The sequence below is a fragment of the Mandrillus leucophaeus genome, unplaced genomic scaffold (genome assembly GCF_000951045.1).
Source record: "Mandrillus leucophaeus isolate KB7577 unplaced genomic scaffold, Mleu.le_1.0 Scaffold282, whole genome shotgun sequence".
In the NCBI taxonomy this organism is placed as follows: Eukaryota; Metazoa; Chordata; class Mammalia; order Primates; family Cercopithecidae; genus Mandrillus; species Mandrillus leucophaeus.
In genome coordinates this window covers 823,809-846,989 of record NW_012102943.1, presented here as the reverse complement: position 1 = coordinate 846,989, position 23,181 = coordinate 823,809, and the positions used below count along the sequence as shown (strand labels likewise).

Here is a 23,181-nt window from a genome sequence, read left to right as displayed (position 1 = left end):
CATCTCCTGACCTCGTGATCCTTCCACCTCGGCCTCCCAAAGTGCTGGGATTACAGGCGTGAGCCACCGTGCCCAACCTCAACCATTTATTTTTCTGTTCTTAATAGGATCATAGTAATGAAGCAGGCCATAAAACATGAAGAGAGCATTAGCTATCCAACCCCCGTCCCTCTCTTCTCTTCACACTCCTAAATTTCCATCTCTTATACACATGGTGAACATATAGTATCACAGATTTTCCAAGGGAGTCCAATTTCAATAATGTTTGAATGAGTAAATATATAATTTATATGATTTAATTTAATGCAAATTTATTATTTTAAAACATTATTACATTGATGTATAATATATGTACATAGTTTTGGGGTACGTGTGATAATTCAATATATTTATATAATTAGTAAAGATCAAATCAGTGTAGTTGGGATATCCATTACGTTAAATATTCCAATCATATGATTTTCCTGTGAACAAAATAGAGAAAGCCTGTTCTGGAAAGCATCCATACGAGCTTGCTGGATCTTTAAAAAAATCACCTCTTTCTGAAATTGCTCTGACACATCCAATCTGAGCATGAGAGAGACTCACAGACTCTCACGGCTAGGAGTGCATTACCCTTCTGATGGAAAGTCCCTGTCCACAGCTTTCCTTCATCCGATGCTTAATAAGCTGCTTACAGAGAAAACTCAGCATCAGTCTTCCAGGAAAGCTCACTACCAGGGGGTAGAGAAGATATATGCAAGAAAAGCTATAATGCAAGGTGGACTGGAGGAAGGTCTTACACTCCATTCTGGTCATGTAAATCCTCTGCTCAGTGCCTTTCCATGGCTCCCCATGGCCCAAACTCCTTAGCACAATGACCCTTAGGACTTGGGCCTGACGAAGCTCTGACCTCATCTCTCAGCACTCTCCACTTCTCCAAAGGGGCCATAGGCAATACTTGCCTCAGGTCTGTGCACAGTCTGTTCCCTTCCCGTGGTACATTCTTCACTCCTCCATCTATTTCCTATTTATCATTTAGGTCTTCACTGAAGTGTCACTCCACTGGAGAGGACTCCCTGACCCAACCAGGCTTAGTTATAAGACCCTCTTACATGTAGAGAGTGTCTTCTACTTACGATCTTAACCATCATATAGAGCATCATGATGTCCCATCTTAACAATCATTGCAATGTGCTGTAATTATTTCCTTGCATATATTTGCCACTCAACTGTAGGTCCTGTGAAGGCAGAAGCTACATCTTCTTCTTTATTCATCATTGTATCCCTTGTGTCTAGCACAATGCCAGGCATGTAGTAGGTGCTCAACAAGTGATTGTTGAATGAATAAAGGATAATAGAATTGATGGATGAATAATGGAGGAAGAATGGGACATTCAGCATATATCAAAAGCAGGGCATGTCCTTATAAGGTCAGTTGTCTCTAGTCATGCATTCCCCAATACTCAGAGGCTCCTCAGACTTTCTTGTCAACGTACACCCTTCCCAGTAGGAATGATTGCAAGCAATATTATTTACAGTCTCTTGATGTCTTGGCACAGATTGTGAACTCTAACACCTCAAACCAAGTAGGTTTTTGCTGTTTCTGCTCATAAAACGCCAGTCATTTAAACCTTGTTATCTGATAGTATGTTCTTCTAGACAGCTCCAAGCGTTGCATAGTTTCTCCTAACCCCATACTGAGACTTGATTCCTTCAACGACTTTAAATTCTGACTCCTGGAGCCTCGAAGACTAAATTTCTTCCTTCACTTTTACAATAATCCCACAGGTGTTTAAAGAGAAATATGGAAATTTCCTGAGCCTCTGCTTCTCCAGGCAAAACATCCCTTTTTGTTTTGCTCATTCCTCATGGGTCATCGTTTGTGATCCTCTGTCTAGACATGTTCCAAAGAAAGAGTTCCCCAGCCCTTTTCATGAGGTTCCCAAACACTATAACAGTGCTCATGAATGAGTGAATGAATGAATAGAAAGGAACATGAAGAAAGGAAGGGAGGGAGGAGAGAAGAGTACACTCCAAAAATGATCTCTGGCCGGGTGCGGTGGTTCACATCTGTAATCCTAGCACTTTGGGAGGCTGAGGTAGGCAGATCACTTGAGGTTAGGATTTCGAGACCAACCTGGCAAACACGATGAAACCCCATCTCTACTAAAAATACAAAAATTAGCCATGCATGTTGGCAGGTGCCTGTAATCTCAGCTACTCAAGAGGCTGAGGCAGGAGAATTGCTTGAACCCGGGAGGCAGAAGTTGCAGTGAGCCGAGATAGCACCACTGCACTCCAGCCTGGGCAACAGAGCGAGACTCTGTCTCAGATAAATAAACAAATAAATAAATAATCTCCAAGACTCTGAAAAATTAGTCCCATTGGGATTTTTCCCTTCAGTTAAACCTACTTTATGATATGGGACTTGTTCATAATTTATGATAAGAAGAAATATGGCACCATGAAAAACAGATGCATTGGTGCTGCACAATCTGTGTTCAAATCCCAGCTTTGTCACTTAGTGTGAATGACTTGGGCATGTTACTTAATTTATCTGGGCCACAGTTCCCCCTAATGGTAATATATTGTTACATTATCATCAGTATTAGATAATGTCAGTACAGTGCCTGACATATAGGATTGAATGAATGATACTTCTTCTGCAAACCAGCCAGCATCTATTTTCTATGTGTAGGCAGTAGACATGACTGTAACATTTACTGTGTGGTAATTGTGTTAAGCCCATTTATTTTTTCAAGTGGAAAAATTGAGGTCCAGGGAGGTGAAATATCTTGCCCTAGGTCACAAAGAAGGCAAGTGGCAGATCCAATGATGGTGGGGTGGGCACCAGTGTGGCTCTCTGTCATAGCTTTGGATAAAGAGTGCCCTTTTATGCTACTCACAGGTTAGACAGACCAAGCCTGAGCGGACAGACAGGTCTACAAACAGTGCCCAGCTCTCTGACACTTGGGAAACGGCAAATGGGATGATGATCTCAGCTGGGACGTGGAACTGGAGGGCATAGGTGAAGAAGATGCCGATAGAGTACATCAGCTTGACCGACTGGTACAACCTGCAGACACATGAATAGGATGTGGAATGTGACACGGCTCCCAGAAGGGCCATTGAGGACTCATTTACTGCTCAGAAGGTGATATGGGTTGAGTATCGCTAATCCAAAAATCCAAAATCTGAAATGCTTCAATATCCAAAACACTTCTGGTCCCAAGCATTTTGGATAAGGGTTACTCAATCTGTACTTGTCACTGAGTTATAGAACTGACTAATGTTGGATGACTCAGGCCAGATTGGACATCAGGGCCATCCGGGAAGCTTATTAAAAATGCATATTGCTGAAGATTCTGAGTCAGTAGGCTTGCAGCTCAGGAATCTATGCCTCTTCTTTTTAAATTTTTTAAAAGACAATAGGTGGGCGTGGGGGCTCACTCCTGTAATCCCAGCACTTTGAGAGGCTGAGGCAGGTGGATCACCTGAGGTCAGGAGTTCAAGATCAGGCTGATCAATATGATGAAATCTCATCTCTACTAAAAATACAAAAATTAGCTGGGCGTGGTGGTGTGCACCTGTAGTCCCAGCTACTCAGGAGACTGAGACAGGAGAATTACTTGAACCCAGGAGGCAGAGGTTGCAGTGAGCTGAAATTGCACCACTGCACTCACTCCAGCCTGGGCAACAGAGTTTGTTTCAAACAGACAAACAAACAAACAAGACAATATATGCATAGAGTAAAACTCATGGTACAAGAGTCATACAGTGAAAAGCATTCCTCCCACCCTTGATTCCTAGCTTCTAGTTTCCCTTTCCATAGGCAACCACTCAGAGTTTTCTTGTGGCCCTTCTAGAAATGATTGGTGTTTGCACATGCTCATACAGAATGTAGGAACATACATGCACATCCATGCACACAGTCATGCACACACATATGCATATACACATGTAGACTCTTCGTTTATTCACCCAATATTTCTTTTCTTTTTCTTTTTTTTTTTTTGAGATGGAGTTTTGCTGTTATTGCCCAGGCTGGAGTGCAATGGAATGATCTCACTTGATCTTAGCCAAAAGGCCGAGAATCGATGCAATGGTGTGATCTCAGCTCACCACAATCTCTGCCTCCTGGATTCAAGCAATCCTCCTGCCTCAGCCTCCTGAGAAGCTGGGACTACAGGTGTGTACCACCACGCCCAGCTAATTTTATATTTTTAGTAGAGACAGGGTTTCTCTATGTTGGTCTGGCTAATTGTGAACTCCCAACCTCAGGTGATCCACCCTCCTCAGCCTCCCAAAGTGCCAGGATTATAGGCGTGAGCCACCACTCTTGGCCGTCTCATCTAGTATGTCTTGAAGATTGTTCCCTGCCAGTACACATAGATCTGGCTCTTCTATTTAATAGCTAGTTGGTAGGCCAATTGCATGGATATGCAATAATTTTAAAAATCAGTCACCAATTAATGAATATTTAGATTGTGCTTAGACTTTTCCCAAGTAAACTATGCTGCACAGACTATCCTTGTACATATATTAATGCATATATAATATACAAGCTTAGAAGTCAAAATGCTGGGTAAAAGCCTACGTGATTTAAAATTTTGATAGCTATTGACATATTGCCCATTTGCTATCCTAGTGAATTAAAAGACCTGCTTTCCCACGTCCTTGTCTGAACTGTGTTGATGCATGCATCTTTGCCCTTGTATTTATTTTTTTAACTTGCCTTTCTTTCCTTCTTTCTTTCTTTCCTTTCTTTCTTTCTTCTTTCCTTTTTTTTTTTTTTTTTAAGATGGATTCTCGCTTTTGTCACCCAGGCTGGAGTGCAATGGCACGATCTCAGCTCACTGTAACCTCCGCCTCACAGGCTCAAGCAATTCTCCTGCCTCAGCCTCCTGAGTAGCTGGGATTATAGGCTCATGCCACCATGCCCAGCTAATTTTGAGATTTTTAGTAGAGATGGGGTTTTACCATGTTGGCCAGGCTGGTCTCGAACTCCTGACCTCAGGTGATCTACCCGCCTCAGCCTCCCAAAGTGCTGGGGTACAGGTGTGAGCCACTGCACCTGGCCTTCTATTATCTTTCTGAGCATCTCTTTATCTGGCCATCTGGCCATTTTTTTTTATTTGCCTTTGAAATACCTGTTCTGCCCTTTGCCCATTTCTCATTGGGTTGTTGGTCTTTTTCTTATTGGGAAGGTATATTTGTTTAAGGCTTTCCTGGAGAACCTGATGACTAGTGAGGTTCACACCAGCAGGTGTGAAGTCCTGATGGAGTTCAATGCCCACATTTTCTAGCTGAGGTCCCAGGAAGGAAAGTGCCCTGTCCAAGGTAGCTAGTGGCAGCCCAAATTGCCTAGAACAAGAACAGCATATTAGGATGATGGCTTGCGTAAAATAAGGCACAACTTCAAAGAAATTCCATATTTAGTGTCTCATTTAGTCATCACCATAACACAGCAAGGTGGGTGGGGATGGTTACATTTTTCTCGTTCTACAGCTCCAGGTTTGTGGGAAATAAATGCACCATCATCCTACTCACCTTGGAAAAATGAAGGCTGTGGGGATGCATAACAATGATAATAGCTAACACTCATGAATGCTTACCATGTGCTAAGCACTTTTCTAAGCATTATCTGTGTATTCATCCAATTAATCCCCACTGTCACTGCATCAGGTGGCACAGCAGTTATATGTGCTGTCCACCAAATACTGCCAGGCACATGGCAGAATTGCACTCCCCTGCGCCTTTGGAGTGAGGTGCGGCCATGTGGCTTGCGTTGACTGATGCAGTGTGAGCAGGAGAGACATGTGTCACTTCCAGCGATGCGTTACCAGCTTCATGGCTCAGGGCATGATTCGCTGTGCTCTCTGCTATGACAACCAGAACAGATCCCGTGTCTCTCCCTATCTCACCTGAGGTGGGCAGTACATACCAGCAATTGGGCAAGTTGAGGGTGATGCTAGCCTGGGTGTCTGACCCAAACTTCATGTAGCCCAGTGTCCCCAGGAAGATATAGAGGATGATGACAATGGACATACCCAAGTACAGAACAAAAGAAAACTGCTGTGGATGCTTCATCTGGTTTTTGAGAGGCAGAACCTGGAGGGAAAAAAAAAAAAGTTGGTAAAGAAAAAGTAGAAAGAGATGTGGCCCATTGTGAAGAAGACGGTTTCCATACAAGCACAGATGTCCTTCCCCAGGTGGGCCCAGAATCAGAAAGGGGCCTCTCCACTTGGCCACACCCCTTTCGTTTTCGCTCACGCTTTCTATTGGCAGGAATGTCCTACTTAGTCTTGGTTGATTAGTAAATTCTCAGTCTTCAAGTCTTAGCATGGTGTGCTAGAGCAGTAGGGACCCTGTATGTGGGTACAGACTTTCCTTTCATCAGGAGAAGATCAGAGTCTGTACTTTCCATAACTACTATTTATTTAGACATCTGGAACTACAGTTGACCACTGTAAAGAGCACTAGGGACCACTCGTGTGAACCCCATCAATCTTACCATACCGACGCCTTCAAATGTGAAGATGGCTGTACCAAAGAACAGCAAGAAGGTCTTCCAGTTTGCCATCAAGGGTAGGTTGCTGGGATATGGAATCCCCTGAAAGAAAGTGGGAGAAGTGCATTGGTGTTGTTACGGTGCCAGAGTCATCCTGAATCTTTGCCTGGTGGAAAGCTGGGTCACACCTGACCTCAACAGAGAAAATCAGAAGATACCTAGACCTCAGTCAGCCTTCTAATCTTTTAAATATGATTATTTATTTATTTATATTGTGCTAAAATACACATAACATTTACCGTTTTAACTATTTTAAGTGTACAGTTCAGTAACATGAAGAATATTCACATTGTGTGTATCTGTCACCCCATCCATCTCCAGAACATTTTCATCACCCCAAACTGAAACTCTTTATCTATCAAATAATAATGCCCCACTACCCAGCCTCCTGGCAACCCCTACTCTACTCTCTGTCTCTATGAATTGGACTATTCTAGGTACCTCATGTAACTGGAATCCTATAATAGTTATCGTTTCTGTGCCTGGCTTATTTCACTTAGCTTTAGTGTCCTCAAGGTTCATCCACATTGTGGTATGTGTCAGTGTCTTCTCACTTTGTAAGGCTGAATAATATTCCGCTGTATGTATAGACACCAAATTGTGTTCATCCTTTCATCACTTACTTGGATACTTGGGTTGTCCCACCCTTTGGCTACTGGTAGCCCGCTCATCTCTACATGTGGAGAAAGCTGAACATGGAGGAGAGGGGAATTGCCCAAGGCCACTCTGCAAGTTAGTGGTACAGCCCAGATAAGAATTCAGGTCTCCTGTTTCCCAGTCCTCTAACGTGTCTCTCTCACACTTCTTTCAGGGCTGTGCAGCCTACTAGTTAGTATAGCAGCTCTCATGAATCTAGAGGGAATGATTATGTTAATAGATTTCTATGTACACATCCTAAGCCCCAAAACCTGTGAATATGTTTTGTTACACGGCAAGGGAGAATTAAGTTTTTAGATTGGATTAAGGTTTCAAATCAGCTGACCCTAAAACAAGGAGATGATCCTGGATTATTTGGGTGGGACAAGCATCCTTAAAAGTGGAAGAGGGAGTCAGAAGGGGAAGACCGGAGGGAAGGCAGCATGAAAAAGACTTGGCTTGAGGCTGCTAGCTTTGAAGATGGAAGGGGGCCCAAACCAAGGCACACAGGCAGCCTCTACGAAGCTGGAGAAGACAAGAGAACAGATTCTTCCCTGGATCCTCCAGAAAGGAATACCACTCTGCTGCACCTTCATTTCAATCCAGCGAGACTCAAGCACTGGAAAATAAATTTGTGTTGTTTCAAGCCACTAGATTTGTGGTAATTTGTCACAACAGCAATAGGAAATGAATACAACACCAGAGACTTTCACTCAAGAAAATGAAAGTATAATAGCGGGATTTTATGGTCTGTGATAATGGAGCATGGACATGGCAGGCAGTCTGAAAGTCATGAAAAAATTACTTTATCAACTTCCTTGTCTGTAAACTGTGGATAAAGATAGTATAGTTGCTCCTTGGTCTCTGTGGGGCATTAGTTCCAGGACCTCCCGTGGATACCAAAATCTGCAGATGCTCAAGTCCCTCATATAAAGTGGTGTATGGTGTAGTATTTGCATATAACCTATGTTTTTTTTTTTTTTTTTGAGACGGTCTTGCTCTGTCACCCAGGCTGGAATGCAGTGGTGTGATCATAGCTTACTGTAGCCTTGACCTCATGAGCTCAGGTGATCCATCCACCTCAGCTTCCCAAGTAACTAGGACTACAGGTGCAAGCCATCATGTCCCACTAATTTTTTAATTTTTTGTAGAGAAGGGATTTTGCCATGTTGTCCAGTTGGTCTTGAACTCCTGGACTCAAGCGATCCTCCCACCTCAGCCTCCTAAAATACTGGAATTACAGGTGTGAGCCTCTGTTCCTGGCCAATAGTTGTTAGAACTAATTGTTTCTTAATTTGTATGATGTTTTACTGTTGTATATTTTTAGTGTTTTTTTCTCCCAATAATTTCCATTTGTGATTGTTCAGATCCATGGATGTGGAAATCATGGATACAGAGCGCCGGCTTTACTTCCAAAATAGTATTGTGAAGGTTCAATAAGTTAATGTATGTAAATAATTTGGCACCAAGTAAATCAAATTCCTTTATCATCTGTATTTCCTTTGTCCACCTACCACTTTTACAATTTTTTTTGGTTATTTGATTGATGTTTATCTCTCCAAGTAAATGCAGCCTCCATGAGACCAGGCACCCTATTTATTTTTACTTACCACTGAGTCCCTGGCCCCTTGCACAATGCCTGGATTGCAGAAGGTATTCAGTAATTATTTGTTGAATGACTCATTGTTATCCAATGCGACAACGATGATGATGATGAGGATGTTGATGACAATGATGATGATAATAATTAGCTTTTACAACTTGTGGGACAGAAGTGTTCCTAGATGTCATGTTGGCAGGGGCTGCTCAGAGCAGAGGATCACCTTCCTCAGCTTCATGATAACAAACCCTACTCCCCAAGTGCTTCAGAGAGCCTGGACCCTGATCCCTTCTTCCCTGTGGCACAGACCTGCATGATATACTCAAAGATCAGAGCCATGCTCCCCACGGTGGTGATGTTGGCCAACGTCGAGAAGATGGACAGCACCTTGAGGTTCTGGATAAACACCAACAGGATCAGGAAGGGCAGGATAGTCAGCATGTAGAAACGAATGTCCAAGATGGGGGTCAGCGCCAGAATCTCCCTGGGCTGGCAGATGTTAGAGGTCACGTGGGCTTCTTCCACCATCTGACATAAAGCACACAATGACAGGCAGTGTGGTTGCTACATAAAACATAGGACACCAATTACAAGTCGATTTCAGGTAATTAACATAACTTAGTATAAATATGTCCCAAATATTGCATAAGACATGCTCATAGTGAAAAAAAAATCACTACTTATCTGAAATTCCATTGTAACTGGGTGTCATATATTATTATTTGCCAAATTGGGCCACCCTAACTGTCGTGCCCATGATTGTGACCACCAGAAACTCTTAGAATCATAAAATCTCAAGGCTTTGAGGTTGTTATCTACCCAAACCTTTTCTTATCTACAAAATGTGTTTCTTTCATATATCCAGAGAAAGGGAATTCATTACACAAGAATATCATCTTCAAATTTAGATAGCCCTAAAATCTGGGAAGCTCTAAATATTGGTCAGTATCTATCTACTTGAATATTCCATCTACAATACTTGTCACAGTTATTTCTGGTTGTTTGGGTGCACAAAACCAAGGATGCTCCCTCTAATCCGCAAAGCCAAGAAAGAAGGCTGTGGTTGATTTGTAATGTCTGATAGGAATGCAATGAGGGGAAGGTGGCAGCTTGTTGGCCTTGTATATTTAGACATCTTCTACATGACAACCTTGAGATACTCAAAGTAAATGTCACCAGTGTTTTTCAGGCTAACAATTATCATTGATTTCTGATTGGACATGATTGCAGGCCTCTCTTTCTACCCTGGTTACACTCTTCAGAAGTTACTTTGGCTCCTCTATCCTTTCAAAACGTGGTTCCCAGGACTGAGAGAGCTCCCAAGTGTGGTCTGATCTAGGTGTAAAAATGAAGCTCTCTCCTCCCATGACCCTAACACAATACGTTTGCTAATGTAACCTCAGCAGCAGGAGGTCTGCTTTTCTCCCACTCCGCCCAGAAGAGGCCTCTTTACCTGTTGTAAATTGTCTGCCATAAACATAAAATAAACACTGCAGAAGCCCAGCTGGGTGATGATTAATAAGAAGCTGACAGTGTACCTGGGAAGGAAAGGAAGAGGCCAATAGAGGGAGGAAACAAACAATTATTTCTTAATAGTTTATTATTTGAAACAATTATTTTTATTATTTTTAAAATTTTCCCTACTTTTTTTTAGTTTGAAAAAATTTTAAGCCAAAAAGTTGAAAGAATAGTATAATTAACATTCATGTGCCCTTTAACTAAATTATAGCAGTTGTTAATTTTTGGCCCCAAATTGCATTACATATATATATGTATATATGTATTCATTCATCTATACACACACACACCCCCCCCACACGCGCACACACACACACACACGCACACACAAGCAATTTTTTTCAGAATCATTTGAAAGTCAATTGCAGGTCACTTTGGGAGGCCAAGGCAGGTGGATCATTGAGGTCAGGAGTTCGAGACCAACCTGACTAACATGGTGAAACCCCGTCTCTACCAAAAATACAAAAATTAGCTGGGTGTGGTGGCAGGCACCTGTAAATCTCAGCTACTCAGGAGGCTTGGGCGGGAGAATCGCTTGAACCCTGAAGGTGGGGGTTGCAGTGAGCTGAGATCTTGCCACTGCACTCCAGCCTGTGCGACACAGCTGAACTCCATCTCAAAAAAAAAAAAAAAAAAAAATTAAAAAAGAAAAGAAAAAGAAAAATGTCAATTGTAGGTATCCTAACACTTAAACCCTAAATAGTTCAACGTATCTCTCTTAAGACTGTAATAGCCAGAAAATCAACTTCAATATCTTCATATATACAGTTTCTATTTTAAATACAGTCATTCATTGGTATCCAGCAGCCCCAACAAATTCAAAATCTGCAGATGCTCAAGTCTCTTATATAAAAATGACTTAGTATTACCCCAATTCTCTCTAAAGTATCTTTTGTAGCTATTTTATTTTTTAATTCGGGATCTAATGAAGGTTTGTATATTACATTTGGCTATGTCTCTAGTCTTTTTTTTTCATGTAGAACAGTCCCACAGACATTCACCTTTTTGTGTTTTCATCACATTGGCTTTGTTTGGAGAGTATAGGCCAATTGTCTTATAGAATGCCCCACATTGTGGGCTTGTACGGTTGCTTCCTCATGATTAAATTCAGGTGAGCACTTTTAGCAAGAATACTACAGAGGTGATAGTTTTGTATCTCTATTTCATCATATTGGGAGGCAGATGGTATCCTGTTGTTCTGCTTTGTTGGTGACTGCCAGATCTTCCATTGGAAATGTACATTTTCCCTTCGTAATCTGTGGGGTAAAACTTTGAGATGGAGTGATTATCCTGTTCCTCAAATCAATGGTTTTACCATTCACTGATGTTCCTTGCTTGAATCAATTATGTCATTGGTAGTTGCAAGGTGGTGGTTTTCTAATTCTATTTATCATTTCTTCTAAATTTATTAGCTGTTTTTTCAGAGAGATATATTCTTTTCTCCTCTTTTTTTGGCATCACAACAGATTCACATTAATTATTTCTAAATTTAATATCTTGTACTCGGTTATTGTCATTTCTCTTTTGGGTTCTTAAATTATTCCAAATTTGGAGATGCAGTTTTTCAAAAGAACAAAAATATTTTCCTTTACTTAGATTATAATGTTTAGATAAGGGCTTTTCAAAATTGGTTTGTAGTGTCAACCAATTTGTTGGTTGAGGCATATGTTAAAAATACGGACTCCTGGTTCTCATATCAGCCTATTGTGTCAGAATCTTGGCGGTGTCACATGTGACTTCACAATAATATCTTTTTCTGTCTATCTTATGAAGATTTTCAAACATATACAAAAGCAATGAATAATTTAATGAATATGATGATAATTTAACAAGAATAATTTAATGAATTCGCATGTGCTTATCCCAGCTTCAACAATGAACTTTTTGCCACTTGTTCCATATCTCTTCAGCCCCATCACACACATACTTAATTTGTCAGTGTATTTGGAGCAAATCAGAGATCCCAAATTATTTCACCTGTAAATAATTCAGTATGCAGCTCTAATAGACAATAACTTTAAAAAGTATAATCATTGTACCATCATCATCTCTTACAAAATTAACAATAATTTCTTTTTTTTTTTTTCTTGAGACAGAGTCTCATTCTGTTTCCCAGGCTAGAGTGTAGTGGTGCAATCATAGCTCACTGCAGCCTCAACCTCCTGGGCTGTCTTGACTCCTAGTCTCAAGAGATCCTCCCACCTTGACCTCTCAAAGTGTTGGGATAACAGGCGTGAGCCATTGTGCCCAGCCAATAATTTCTTTATATCATCTAATAATCAGTCCATATTCAGATTTCTCCAGTTGTCTCAAAAATATCTATCTTACAGTTAGTTTCCAAACAAGTCTACACATTGTATTTTGTTAAGTCTCTTAAGTTTTTTAAATTGCTATATTCCCCTTGCCCTTTTTACTTTTTCCTCGCAACTTTTAATTTTTTGTTTGCTGCTGAAGATACCAGATCATTTGTCCTGTGGTATATCCTATTTTTTCTATTTGGTTGGTGACTTCCTCATGATGTTATTTATCTTGTTCCTCTATCCCCTGTGCTTCCTATAAATGGATATTAGATCTAATGAATTTGATTAAATGGAGGTTTCAAATTTATTTTTGAAATATCTCAGAGGTGGTACTACTCTGTACTCCCTACCGTGTGCTATTATGAGACACACCATATCTAGCTGTCATGTATATAAATATGAGATGCTAAGATGAGTACATGGGGTCAGGTGGCATCAGTGCATTCTCCCTTTATAAAGTTTCCCAGTGACCATTCCTGTAACAGCTTGAGCATCCATTTATGACCATTACCTCCATGGAATGGGCAGTTTTTTGTTTGTTTGTTTGTTTGTTTTGAGACATAGTCTGCTCCGTTACCTAGGCTGGAGTGCAATAGTGTGGTCTCAGCTCACTGCAAACTCTGCCTCCTGAGTTCAAGCGATTCTGCTCCCTCAGCCTCCTGAGTAGCTAGGATTACAGGCACCCACCACCGTGCCTGGCTAATTTTCCTATTTTTAGTAGAGATAGGGTTTCGCCATGTTGGTCAGGCTGGTCTCAAATTCCTGACCTCAGGTGATCCACCCGCCTCAGCCTCCCAAAGTGCTGGGATTACAGGCGTGAGCCACCGCACCCGGCCAAAGAATGGGCAGTTTTTAATCAAGCTCCTAACGTATCTCTTAGTAAATTAAAGATGACAAATTATTACTTTAAATATTTTTTAAATGTTTCCAACTCTTTCTCATGACCTCACCTAATCATGACGTCATCTAATCATTAGAGTGGCTCCTGATCAGGAGATCAATGACCTACTGAGAATCTCAAGAGAGGAGCTGCAAAGGAATCTTAGCAGCCACAGTGTGATTCACTACCTCCTGAGGGACTTTGCTGGGGAAGGTTCCAATGTTAGGTTCTTGGTCAAATCTCTGCTCCACCCGTATCAATGTCCATGTCTTTGGATATGTTATTTTATCTTTTTTTTTTTTTTTTGAGACAGAGTCTTGCTCTGTCGCCCAGGCTGGAGTGCAGTGGCCGGATTCAGCTCGCTGCAAGCTCCGCCTTCCCGGTTTATGCCATTCTCCTGCCTCAGCCTCCCGAGTAGCTGGGACTACAGGCGCCCGCCACCTCGCCCGGCTAGTTTTTTGTGTTTTTTAGTAGAGACGGGGTTTCACTGTGTTAGCCAGGATGGTCTCGATCTCCTGACCTCGTGATCCGCCCGTCTCGGCCTCCCAAAGTGCTGGGATTATAGGCTTGAGCCTCTACGCCCGGCCTGTTATTTTATCTTTATAAGTTTCATATTTCCAGGACAATAAAAACCCACGCTGCCTACCTCGCAAGGCTGTTGAGATGAACAGAGTAGCTAAGACATAGAAAACCATTTTGTACACCGTTAACTTTTATCAAGGCAGGGAACAACCTGAATGTTCACCTTAGGGGAATAAGCAAATGAAACAGATATACGTACACACTAGGGAACATTGTGAGCCTTAAAAAATAATGAAGTTGGCTGGGTGCAGTGGTTCACACCTGTAATCCCAGCACTTTGGGAGGCTGAGACAGGCGGATCATCTGAGGTCAGGAGTTTGAGACCAGCGTGGCCAAAATGGTGAAAACCCTGTCTCTACTAAAAATACAAAAATTAGCCAGATGTGGTGGCAGGCGCCTGTAATCCCAGCTACGCAGGAGGCTGAGGAAGGAGAATTGCTTGAACCCAGGAGAGGGAGCTTGCCGTGAGCTGAGATCGCACCACTGCACTCCAGCCTGGGCAACAAGAGCGAAACTCTGTCCCCAAACCCCCCACCAAAAGATAAGGTCCATTTATATGTTCCAACGTGAAAAAATAGGGACATATTGTTAGATGAAAAATCAAGTTTTCAAAAATTATCCTAAGTAATGTATAAAAAAATAGAAAGTAAATTATGTACTTCCATTCACACACATATAATGATGTCCATGTAGAGAAAAAAGTCTAAAGGAATATTTACTAACTAGATTTCAACGATTACCTTATGGGTACAGAGTGAGATGGGGGATGGGGTTATCGGGGTGATTCTCTATATTGTTTGCTTGTTTACAATAACAGCATATTCATTTAAAACCTGTATAAGTAGAAATAAAGAAAAGTGGTGACGATGATGATTGTTATTACTACTAGGACATCTGTGACTCCTACCTTCCCCACACTGCATGGGTCCTCAGCCAGGTGTTTGGGCAGGTTTCAAGGCTGTACATCGTGGCCTCTCCATAGTTCACAAAAGTTTTTTGCAGTCTAGGGGGAAAGAACAAACAATGCATAGTTTAAAACATTTTTGTTAAAGATACAGTTTTCTTCCAAAGTGAGTGATTTTTCTGTATTTGTGTGTGAGCATGAAGCGTTCTATCGATTTTTTCACAGTGATGTACTTTAACAACTTTCAGGAGTTCGCCTTTTTTTTCTTTTTCTTTTTTGCAGTTATCCCTTTAAATACAAATGTTTAACTGACTGTCATTGGATTTAGTCTTCTTGAATAAACAGTAGCTGTGCATTGATGTGGGTCTGCAAAGCAGGAAAGGGGATATGGAGGGGAGAGGAGAAGGGAGGGAAGAGGTGGTGTGGGTGTGTCCAGGCCAGTGATTCCCTCCTTCCCATTGCTGAGGGTATCAGAACATTTGAGATCCTGGCCTGGGCCAGACCCCTCACAAAGGTGATACTCGGGATCCTGCCCAGCACCCCTGTAGGATGTGATGCCTAAGTTCCAGCCTATTCCTCTTCCCACGTCCCTCTTCCTCAACCCTTTTAGGGGTGGAGAAAGCCCTGCTGCAGAAACAGCTTTGGCTGGAGCAATTGGAAACAGCAGCAGGTTGCCTGGATCCTGGAAGCACGACGTAAACTGCAGGACTGAGGGGAACAGGTGGAAGAGAGGAAGGGCTCCAGCCTTCTTCAGAAGCCAGAGTTTAAATCCCAACATGACCCTCAGGTAGCCAGACATGTAGAGCGAGACTCTTGAGATCTCTGGGCCTCAGTTTTCTTCACGTGCAGTCTGGATTTTGGGGGAGGAGACTGAGAGATGGATATGGAGATGTGCTGGAACATGGCATTTTTACTACTGCTCACTGTGATAGGCATTTTCAATACAAATGAGGTCACCTTGCATAGAACTGGCAAGGATATAAATCTGAGGGTTGTAAATTCAAAAGCTATGGGATCAGACAGGTATTGGTGATTTGGTGGGTGACAGGCCTGAGTATGAGACAGTAGGGAGCAGTGGAGACTGTGGCAAGCCAGAATACATGTCCCATTGTAAAAGGGATTGCTCAGGACTTGCCTCTAGAAGCACATCTAAAAAATGAAGGCTCAGAGGTAGTCGGTTGTCTAACTGATTAAGAAGGCAGAGTTTTTTTGTTTTGTGAATGTGAAATCTCCAGGTTTTTTTTTTTTGAAATGGAGTTTCACTCTTGTTGTCCAGGCTAGAGTGCAATGGCGCGATCTCAGCTCACCAAAACCTCCACCTCCCGGGTTCAAGTGATTCTACTGTTTCAGCCTTCCAAGTAGCTGGGATTACAGGCATGTGCTACCACGCCTGGCTAATTTTGTATCTTTAGTAGAGATGGGGTTTCTCCATGTTGGTCAGGCTGGTCTCAAACTCCCGCCCTCAGGTGGTCTGCCTGCCTCGGCCTCCCAAAGTGCTGGGATTACAGGTGTGAGCCACCGTGCCTGGCCGAAATCTCCAGGGTTTAAAGGTTGACTAAAGAATAAAACTGTGGAGATCCCCCAAAACATAACTGAAGGCCATAGCCAACTCTTAGGGCATCACTCTGCAACCTCTATATTAGAAAAAATAAAAGACAAGTCATCAGAGAAAAAAAAAAAATCAGAGAAAGGCTTTCAGAAATGGCCTGATGTCAGAAGCTTATCTGGTGATATAATGATCCCAGAAGGCTTGAGGGAAGGGAAGATTTGCAAAATGATTAACAGTGGAGTCACAGTAGGTCTTTGAATACCGGCTCTGCCACTTCCCAGCGATATGACCCTGGGCAAGGCATTTAAACCTCAGTTTACTCATCTGTAAAATGGGAATAAAAATAGTGCCTACCATAGAGGCTTACTGTGAGGAGTAAACAAGGCTTGCAAGGCTCTTGGCATGGTAACCACAGTGTAATTGCACAGTACATTTAACTGCGGAATGAGTAAATGCTCTTAAAAGCGTTTTGTGAGTGGGAAAGTGCTCTGAGAGTTAGGTGTGACTGATATGTACTCCAGGTACACCTCTGTGGGTTATGATAATTAGGCTTTATGGAGAGTTTTATTTACTGTCCCTACTTTGACTTTTGAGGCCTTTCTTCACATTTACGAGGACCTATTTAGTTTTGCATGCCTTGGGAGTAGCTGAGCGCTGTAGATCTCTGCATTCTTTGTTTTTACTGCATTTCTCTTTTCTGTCTGAAATTGTTTTTGCATTAAAGTTTCAAATACGTAAACATTGATTATTATATGTATGCTTTGATAATGACTGAAATCATTGTGAATGCTTCTTTTTAGTAAGTATGCTTTTTACTGTTACTAACTTGTTCTGAAAGGCGATTGCATGAAACAAATTACCCTGACAAGGTGTGGGTATTGGAGTGGGAGAAGGTTGGGGGTGGGGAGGCTAAAAGGAAGAGAAGAAAGTCTATGTCTCAAATAAATAGAGCAATTTATATAGTGCTTTTGCATCTTTTATCACTTTCAATGCTTTCAGGTAAGGAGATTTGGGCTCAGAGGGATGCAGGAATTTGATAGTCATCCAGCTTGTTAGCAGCAGCGTTGGATCTGTGCCTAGAGTCTGTAATTGGGACTCTTTGTCACGCTCTCCTTGCCTTCATAGAATCCAGAGTGGTAGCAAGGTGACCTGGAGCAGTGGCCGAATTAATTGGGTCAGTGGTCAAAAGAAGCGTAACACACCCGCAGAGGGGCCCCAGTGCTGGGATGGGAGAGAAGCAGGCCTCTGACCTCTGACTGAGGTGTTGAGCACAGTTCAACAGGATGACCATGCAGTGCACGGTGAGGACCCCGATGGCCAGAAGGCTGACAGGACCGACCTGGAGGGGAGAGGAGAGAGGGGGAAGTGAGCCAGAAATGATCACTCCCATTCCCTGGCCCTCTCACAGTCTGGGTGCTGGGGCCTCTTGCATAATAAAACTGTCTTTGGGGTAACAGACCCAGCCTGAATGTCCTCATGCTCCCAGATGCTAGAGTTTGAATGCTCTTCTTAGCATCCCTGTAGAGTGGCTGCCCAGCTTCTGCTAGGATACTTCCAGTGACAGAGAGCTCATTACCTTCCCACACAGCCCATGCATTTTCTCATTTTCCTTGAGTTCTACCAGTTTAGAGTCCCTCGTGGTAAATTTATTTCATATGATACACCCTGGCCCTCCCTTCCTCCAAGATAATTGAGGACCAAGGTGTCTTATGACTCAGTTCTCTTCCTGTAGTGCAGAGTTTATTAACAGATGCCCTATTGACATTTTGGGGCAGACAATTATTTGTTATCTGTAGTGTGTCTAATCTGTCAAATTCCTTTTAAAAAGTGGAGCTGATTACTAATCAGATCTTCCAGATGTGATCAGAAGGGCATAAAGAGGGACCCTCTTACATCCTTTGTTCTGAACTCTTGTGTCTTTACAGGTGTGACCTATCACAAAGACACAAATGAGGGATCAAGAGCACCACTCGACTCCACTGGAATACAGGCTTCATGCAGCATAGACTTTCATATCTTGTTTGCTTCTATATTCCCAGGGGCTACAAATGCACAGGGTAGGTAGGTACTCAATAAATATTTCTCAGATGAATCATGGCCAGAGGTTCTGGTGGGAGATGAAAGGTAAAGAAATCATCTAATGACTCTGAGGAAGCAAACATCAAAGAATGAAAGCATTGTCTTAAAAAGCAAATACCACCCTGACAAAGATAGTTTGGCTGAAGACCATGTGTTTTTGCAGAAGCTGTAGAACCCAGAGGATCCCAAAGTGGAGAGTCCCATCTCTGGGTTGGAACCACTGAAGATCAGAAGTCATGACAGAGGAAGCAAGGGTCTTGCCTTCTTTAGACATGGGAGCCACTTACCAGGCCTGGAGATAAGAAAAGATTCACTGCAATGAAATGGAAATTATATATTTGGTATCAATTCCATTCAATAGATGTTAATGGAAACTTGCTGTGTGCCAGTCCCTACAGAGGCTACTGTGGGGAGGTGCAAAGGGAAATTAGACAGTTTTTGCCCACAGAGCTTTCAATTAAATGAGGAAGGTGGGCCTATTAAAAATAAACATGTCGGCTGGGCGAGGTGGCTCACACCTGTCATCCCAGCACCTTGCGAGGCCGAGATGGGTGGGTCACCTGAGGTCAGGAGTTTGAGACCTGCCTGGCCAACATGATGAAAATCTGTCTCTACAAATAATACAAAAATTAGCTGGGCGTGGTGGCCCACACCTGTAATCCCAGCTACTCGGGAGGCTGAGGCAGAAAAATCACTTGAACCTGGGAGGCGGAGGTTGCAGTGAGCCAAGATCTCGCCATTGCACTCCAGCCTGGGTGACAGAGCAAGACTCTGTCTAAATAAACAAACAAACAAACAAACAAATAAATAAATGTCTTATCTTCATACGTGCTTTAAGAATCCCAGGTAAGGTAGATATAAATGGTAGAAAAACACAAAGTGAGGATGGCATTAATGATTGTAGGAAAGAGTAGTTTTAGAGAGCAGGCAATTTAAAAAGACAGAAACGAGGGGGCAGGAACAGCACGGGAAAAGAGACAGAGGTAGGCTGGCGTGGGGAGAGTGGATTGGTGGGATTGTTGGAGGCGTCTATCCTTGTGTCCAAGATACTTTCTCATGTGCCATCATTTAGTTTGGAACAAGAGTCACACACTCAAATGCCTGCAGGGATTGGGCTGTTAATGCAAATGATGAAATGAGCTGCATGTGATCCTAGGGAGTGGGGAGGACTGTTGGGAGAATTGTGGCAAAGTAGAGTCAGATGAGCATGGTGAGTCTTTAAGAGTAATGGTGTGCCCCCTCCAGGGATGCTCAGGTTGGACCCAGGTTGGCTCCAGGGGATTGATGTCAACAGGCACATTTTCTATTGCAGAGGATACCCCCAAATTGCCCACTGATAACAGTTTGAAGGCCTTCAGGACCTATCACCCCCCTTCTGCAAATGAGCAAACCTAGTTCCCATCCCACAGATGCCTCTTACCAATAAGCCGGCATTCTTTATGGCCAGGGGAAGCCCCAGGAGCCCTGTGCCAATGTTGCATTTCAACAAGTGGATCAAAGTTTGCATCATCCTGTGGTGGGGAGAGTAGGGAGACAGAGGGTACTGTTAGTGGAAGGGAAGCATGGCCAGAAGCTCAGCCTCCTTCTGGCATCTCCAGAGCGCCTGATAGGGAGAGGGACAAAACCTGAAGAGGTGGACTTGGAGACAACTTTCAATTCTAGGGGTCTGTCCTGGAACATCTGATCTGGGGATGGTGCTAGTTCAAGTGACTCAACGAATATTTAATACACACTAGGCTCTAAAGGAAATAAAAATTGCTACCACTCTGGATAACGCTCTAGTACTGGTTGGTTCATTAATTCATCCAGTGATTTCTTTCATGAGTTATTCTCTCAAATAACATCTATTGCAACCTAATACGTGTCTATCAGTTAGATAGACAATGGAAAAAATTAGTAATAGTTGCTTCAATCTACAGTGAGGCATCAGGTTATTTATTAACTCACTAGAAACAAAAATCTATCATATATGGAATATTTACTGGTTTTAGTTTATTCTTTCATCCATTTGTTCAACCAATATTCATTGTGAATATGAACTGCTTGTACGCTCTCTCTCTCTCTCTCTATATATATATATATATATATATGTGTGTGTGTGTGTATATATATCCATGAATTGCTATATAATATATTCACATTATGCACTGGGTACAATTTAATAATTTAATAACAATTGTTACTGTGCATATAGAGTACTTATGATGGTCCCAGCAGGGTGCTAGGGCCTAGGGTTCTAAATATTCTTCACACCTGTGCTGGCAGCTCCTGCCCAGGCAGCTCCAATCCTGATGTGGATTGGGTAGGAAAAGTGGGAGCAGGATCATGAGAACAGAATCAAAAAGGAACTTAAATAAAAAGTACATGCACAAGCATTGAACCCAGAGGTAGGAGCACTTAATTCTGAGGTCTAGCTCTGCCACTAACCTACTGTGTTTGGTTACTACTTTGGGAAGCCCTTAGCTACTTAGATCCTGTTTCACTGCCAGAAAAGGAAGAACAATTCTGGTCTTGCCTATGTCCCAGGGAAGCTGTAAGACTCAAAAGAGGTGACAACATGATGAATCCTGGAATCATGAAGTGCTTCACAGATATGAGCATCACCATCATATCATTGTCTCATCATCATCATCATCATCCTCCTCCTCATCATCACTGCCACCTTTGGTTTGGCCTTCATGGTGCTCACTTGTTAGAAAGGGCCTCCTTCAAGAAGAAGAATTGGGATGATAGGGAAAAGGCAAGCATGGGCTGGCTTAAGCAAGTAGAAGTGCCCCCTCCATCCAGAACAAAAGGGTACCTTGAAGATGCCATTGGGAGATACAGACGAAGTCTCAGGCTAAGACAGAGATGCCTTTGTGCCACACTTAAGTTGTCTGCAGGTGGCCAGGACAGCCAAAACCAACTGCCCAAGTGAGTCCAGCACAGACAGTGCTCACGTCTCTTTGCCTTATCCATTAGGGAGTCATGGCAAGGGGCTTGCAAGAAGCTATACCAGGTGTTTGCACTTCAAGGCTGACCTGAGAGAGGGGTTGGATTGAGAGGACAGGTGGACTGTTGGGGACTTCTGTGACTTCAATCTATTGAGTGAAGTCTATTGACCTAAGTTCTGTTAGGGCAGTCTACTCACCTAAGGATGGTGGGGGGCACCCATTGTCCCTTTACTTCTGAGAGATAATTTTTATTTCTTGATAACTGTAATTTGTCAATTCTTTAGTAGTAATTTCTCCAAAAGATGTGGTCCAATTTCCCACCCTCTGCTCTTTTTCCCTTTGTCTCTCACTTCTTTTGCATGGTAGCACCAATGTCTTCCCCCTACTTGAATCCGATCTCGTGGGAAAGGTGAGACAAGGTTTTGGAGGAACCACTGCGCCTTAGCTGACAGCATTACTCATCTGGACCTTGAAGCATAAATAGATGTTGCGAGCTCCCCTGGGACTTAAAAAATTGGGTTTATATTTTTTCTTGAAAACTACACAATTGCTATTATAAAAGGAAATTCCAAAATCCCACCAATTGAAAATAACCACACACTATAATTAGCATTCCTCTGGGCATCTTTATTTGCGCTAAATGCACAGAATTCTACATGAGGAGAACCACTACACATGCTGGATCCTCAACTAATTTTCTGTATGAATAAATGTGCTACACATTTTCATGTCCAGTAGATTTTCTCCATCACTTGTAATGACTGTATCATATTCTACCGTATGTTTGTTCCACGTGTTAACCTTTCTCTTAACGTTTCCAAGTTTTCAATATTATTGAAACTGCCTTTGCAAAATTATAGCTGAGGAAATTATGACAGCAAAAGAAATCAGACTTAACCAACTCCATCTTGCTTCTAACCTTTAAGAAGTCCTTGTTTATTCCTGGACATAGGCTGAACTAACTTTGGGAAGGAATTCACTTCATGATTTGACTCTTGATAACAACCCTTTCCCAAAAAGACCCCCGTCTTGCCTGGGGGCCATTCTGCCACTACAGGACTAACAAATTAGCTATAAGACTGGAAAGTACAGTTTAGGGGTCATGCAGCCTCTGGCTTCAAGAGTCTGAACCTCCCCAAATTGCTGCTGGGGATAACATCATTATTGTAAAACCTAACATCGGTGCTTGAGTTATTTTGCAGACCCTGCACTCTGATGCATCATCTGAAACCACTCAGACCAGTAATCTGGCTCAACCAGTTCTGCCATCCCACCCAAGAACAGAAAACAACAAGAAAAACTCACTTCGAGCCCCTATCTCCAACCTGATCAATCAGCACTCCCCACTTTCCAAGCTCCTACCCACCAAATTATCTTTAAAAACTCTAATCCCCGAATGCTCTGGGAGACCGATTTGAGTGATAATAAAACTTCTGTCTCCTGCACAGCAGGCTCTGTGTGAATTACTCTTTCTCAACTGCAATTCCTGTCTTGATAAATCATCTCTGTCTAGGCAGCGGGGGAGGTGAACCCATTGGATGGTTACATTATAACAAGTACTTTGATAAAAATTATGCACACTTGTGCTATTATTTCTTTTTTTTTTTTTTATTGAGACAGAGTCTCACTCTGTGGCCCAGGCTGGAG

The 23,181-nt window shown here is 42.4% G+C and overlaps 1 protein-coding gene across 1 annotated transcript in view; it reads right to left on the bottom strand.

Moving 5' to 3' along the window:
* The window catches only part of SLC36A3 (solute carrier family 36, member 3), a 27,036-nt gene that overhangs the window by 1,793 nt on the left and 2,062 nt on the right, over positions 1-23,181 (bottom strand). The window contains exons 2-9 of the mRNA XM_011985303.1: positions 20,022-20,112; positions 17,773-17,861; positions 14,977-15,072; positions 10,243-10,327; positions 9,099-9,317; positions 6,497-6,595; positions 5,927-6,093; positions 2,889-3,058 (exon numbers count right to left, since the gene is read on the bottom strand). Of these exons, the coding sequence (XP_011840693.1) occupies positions 2,889-3,058; positions 5,927-6,093; positions 6,497-6,595; positions 9,099-9,317; positions 10,243-10,327; positions 14,977-15,072; positions 17,773-17,861; positions 20,022-20,112 (1,016 nt within the window). The remainder of the gene's footprint in view (positions 1-2,888; positions 3,059-5,926; positions 6,094-6,496; positions 6,596-9,098; positions 9,318-10,242; positions 10,328-14,976; positions 15,073-17,772; positions 17,862-20,021; positions 20,113-23,181) is intronic.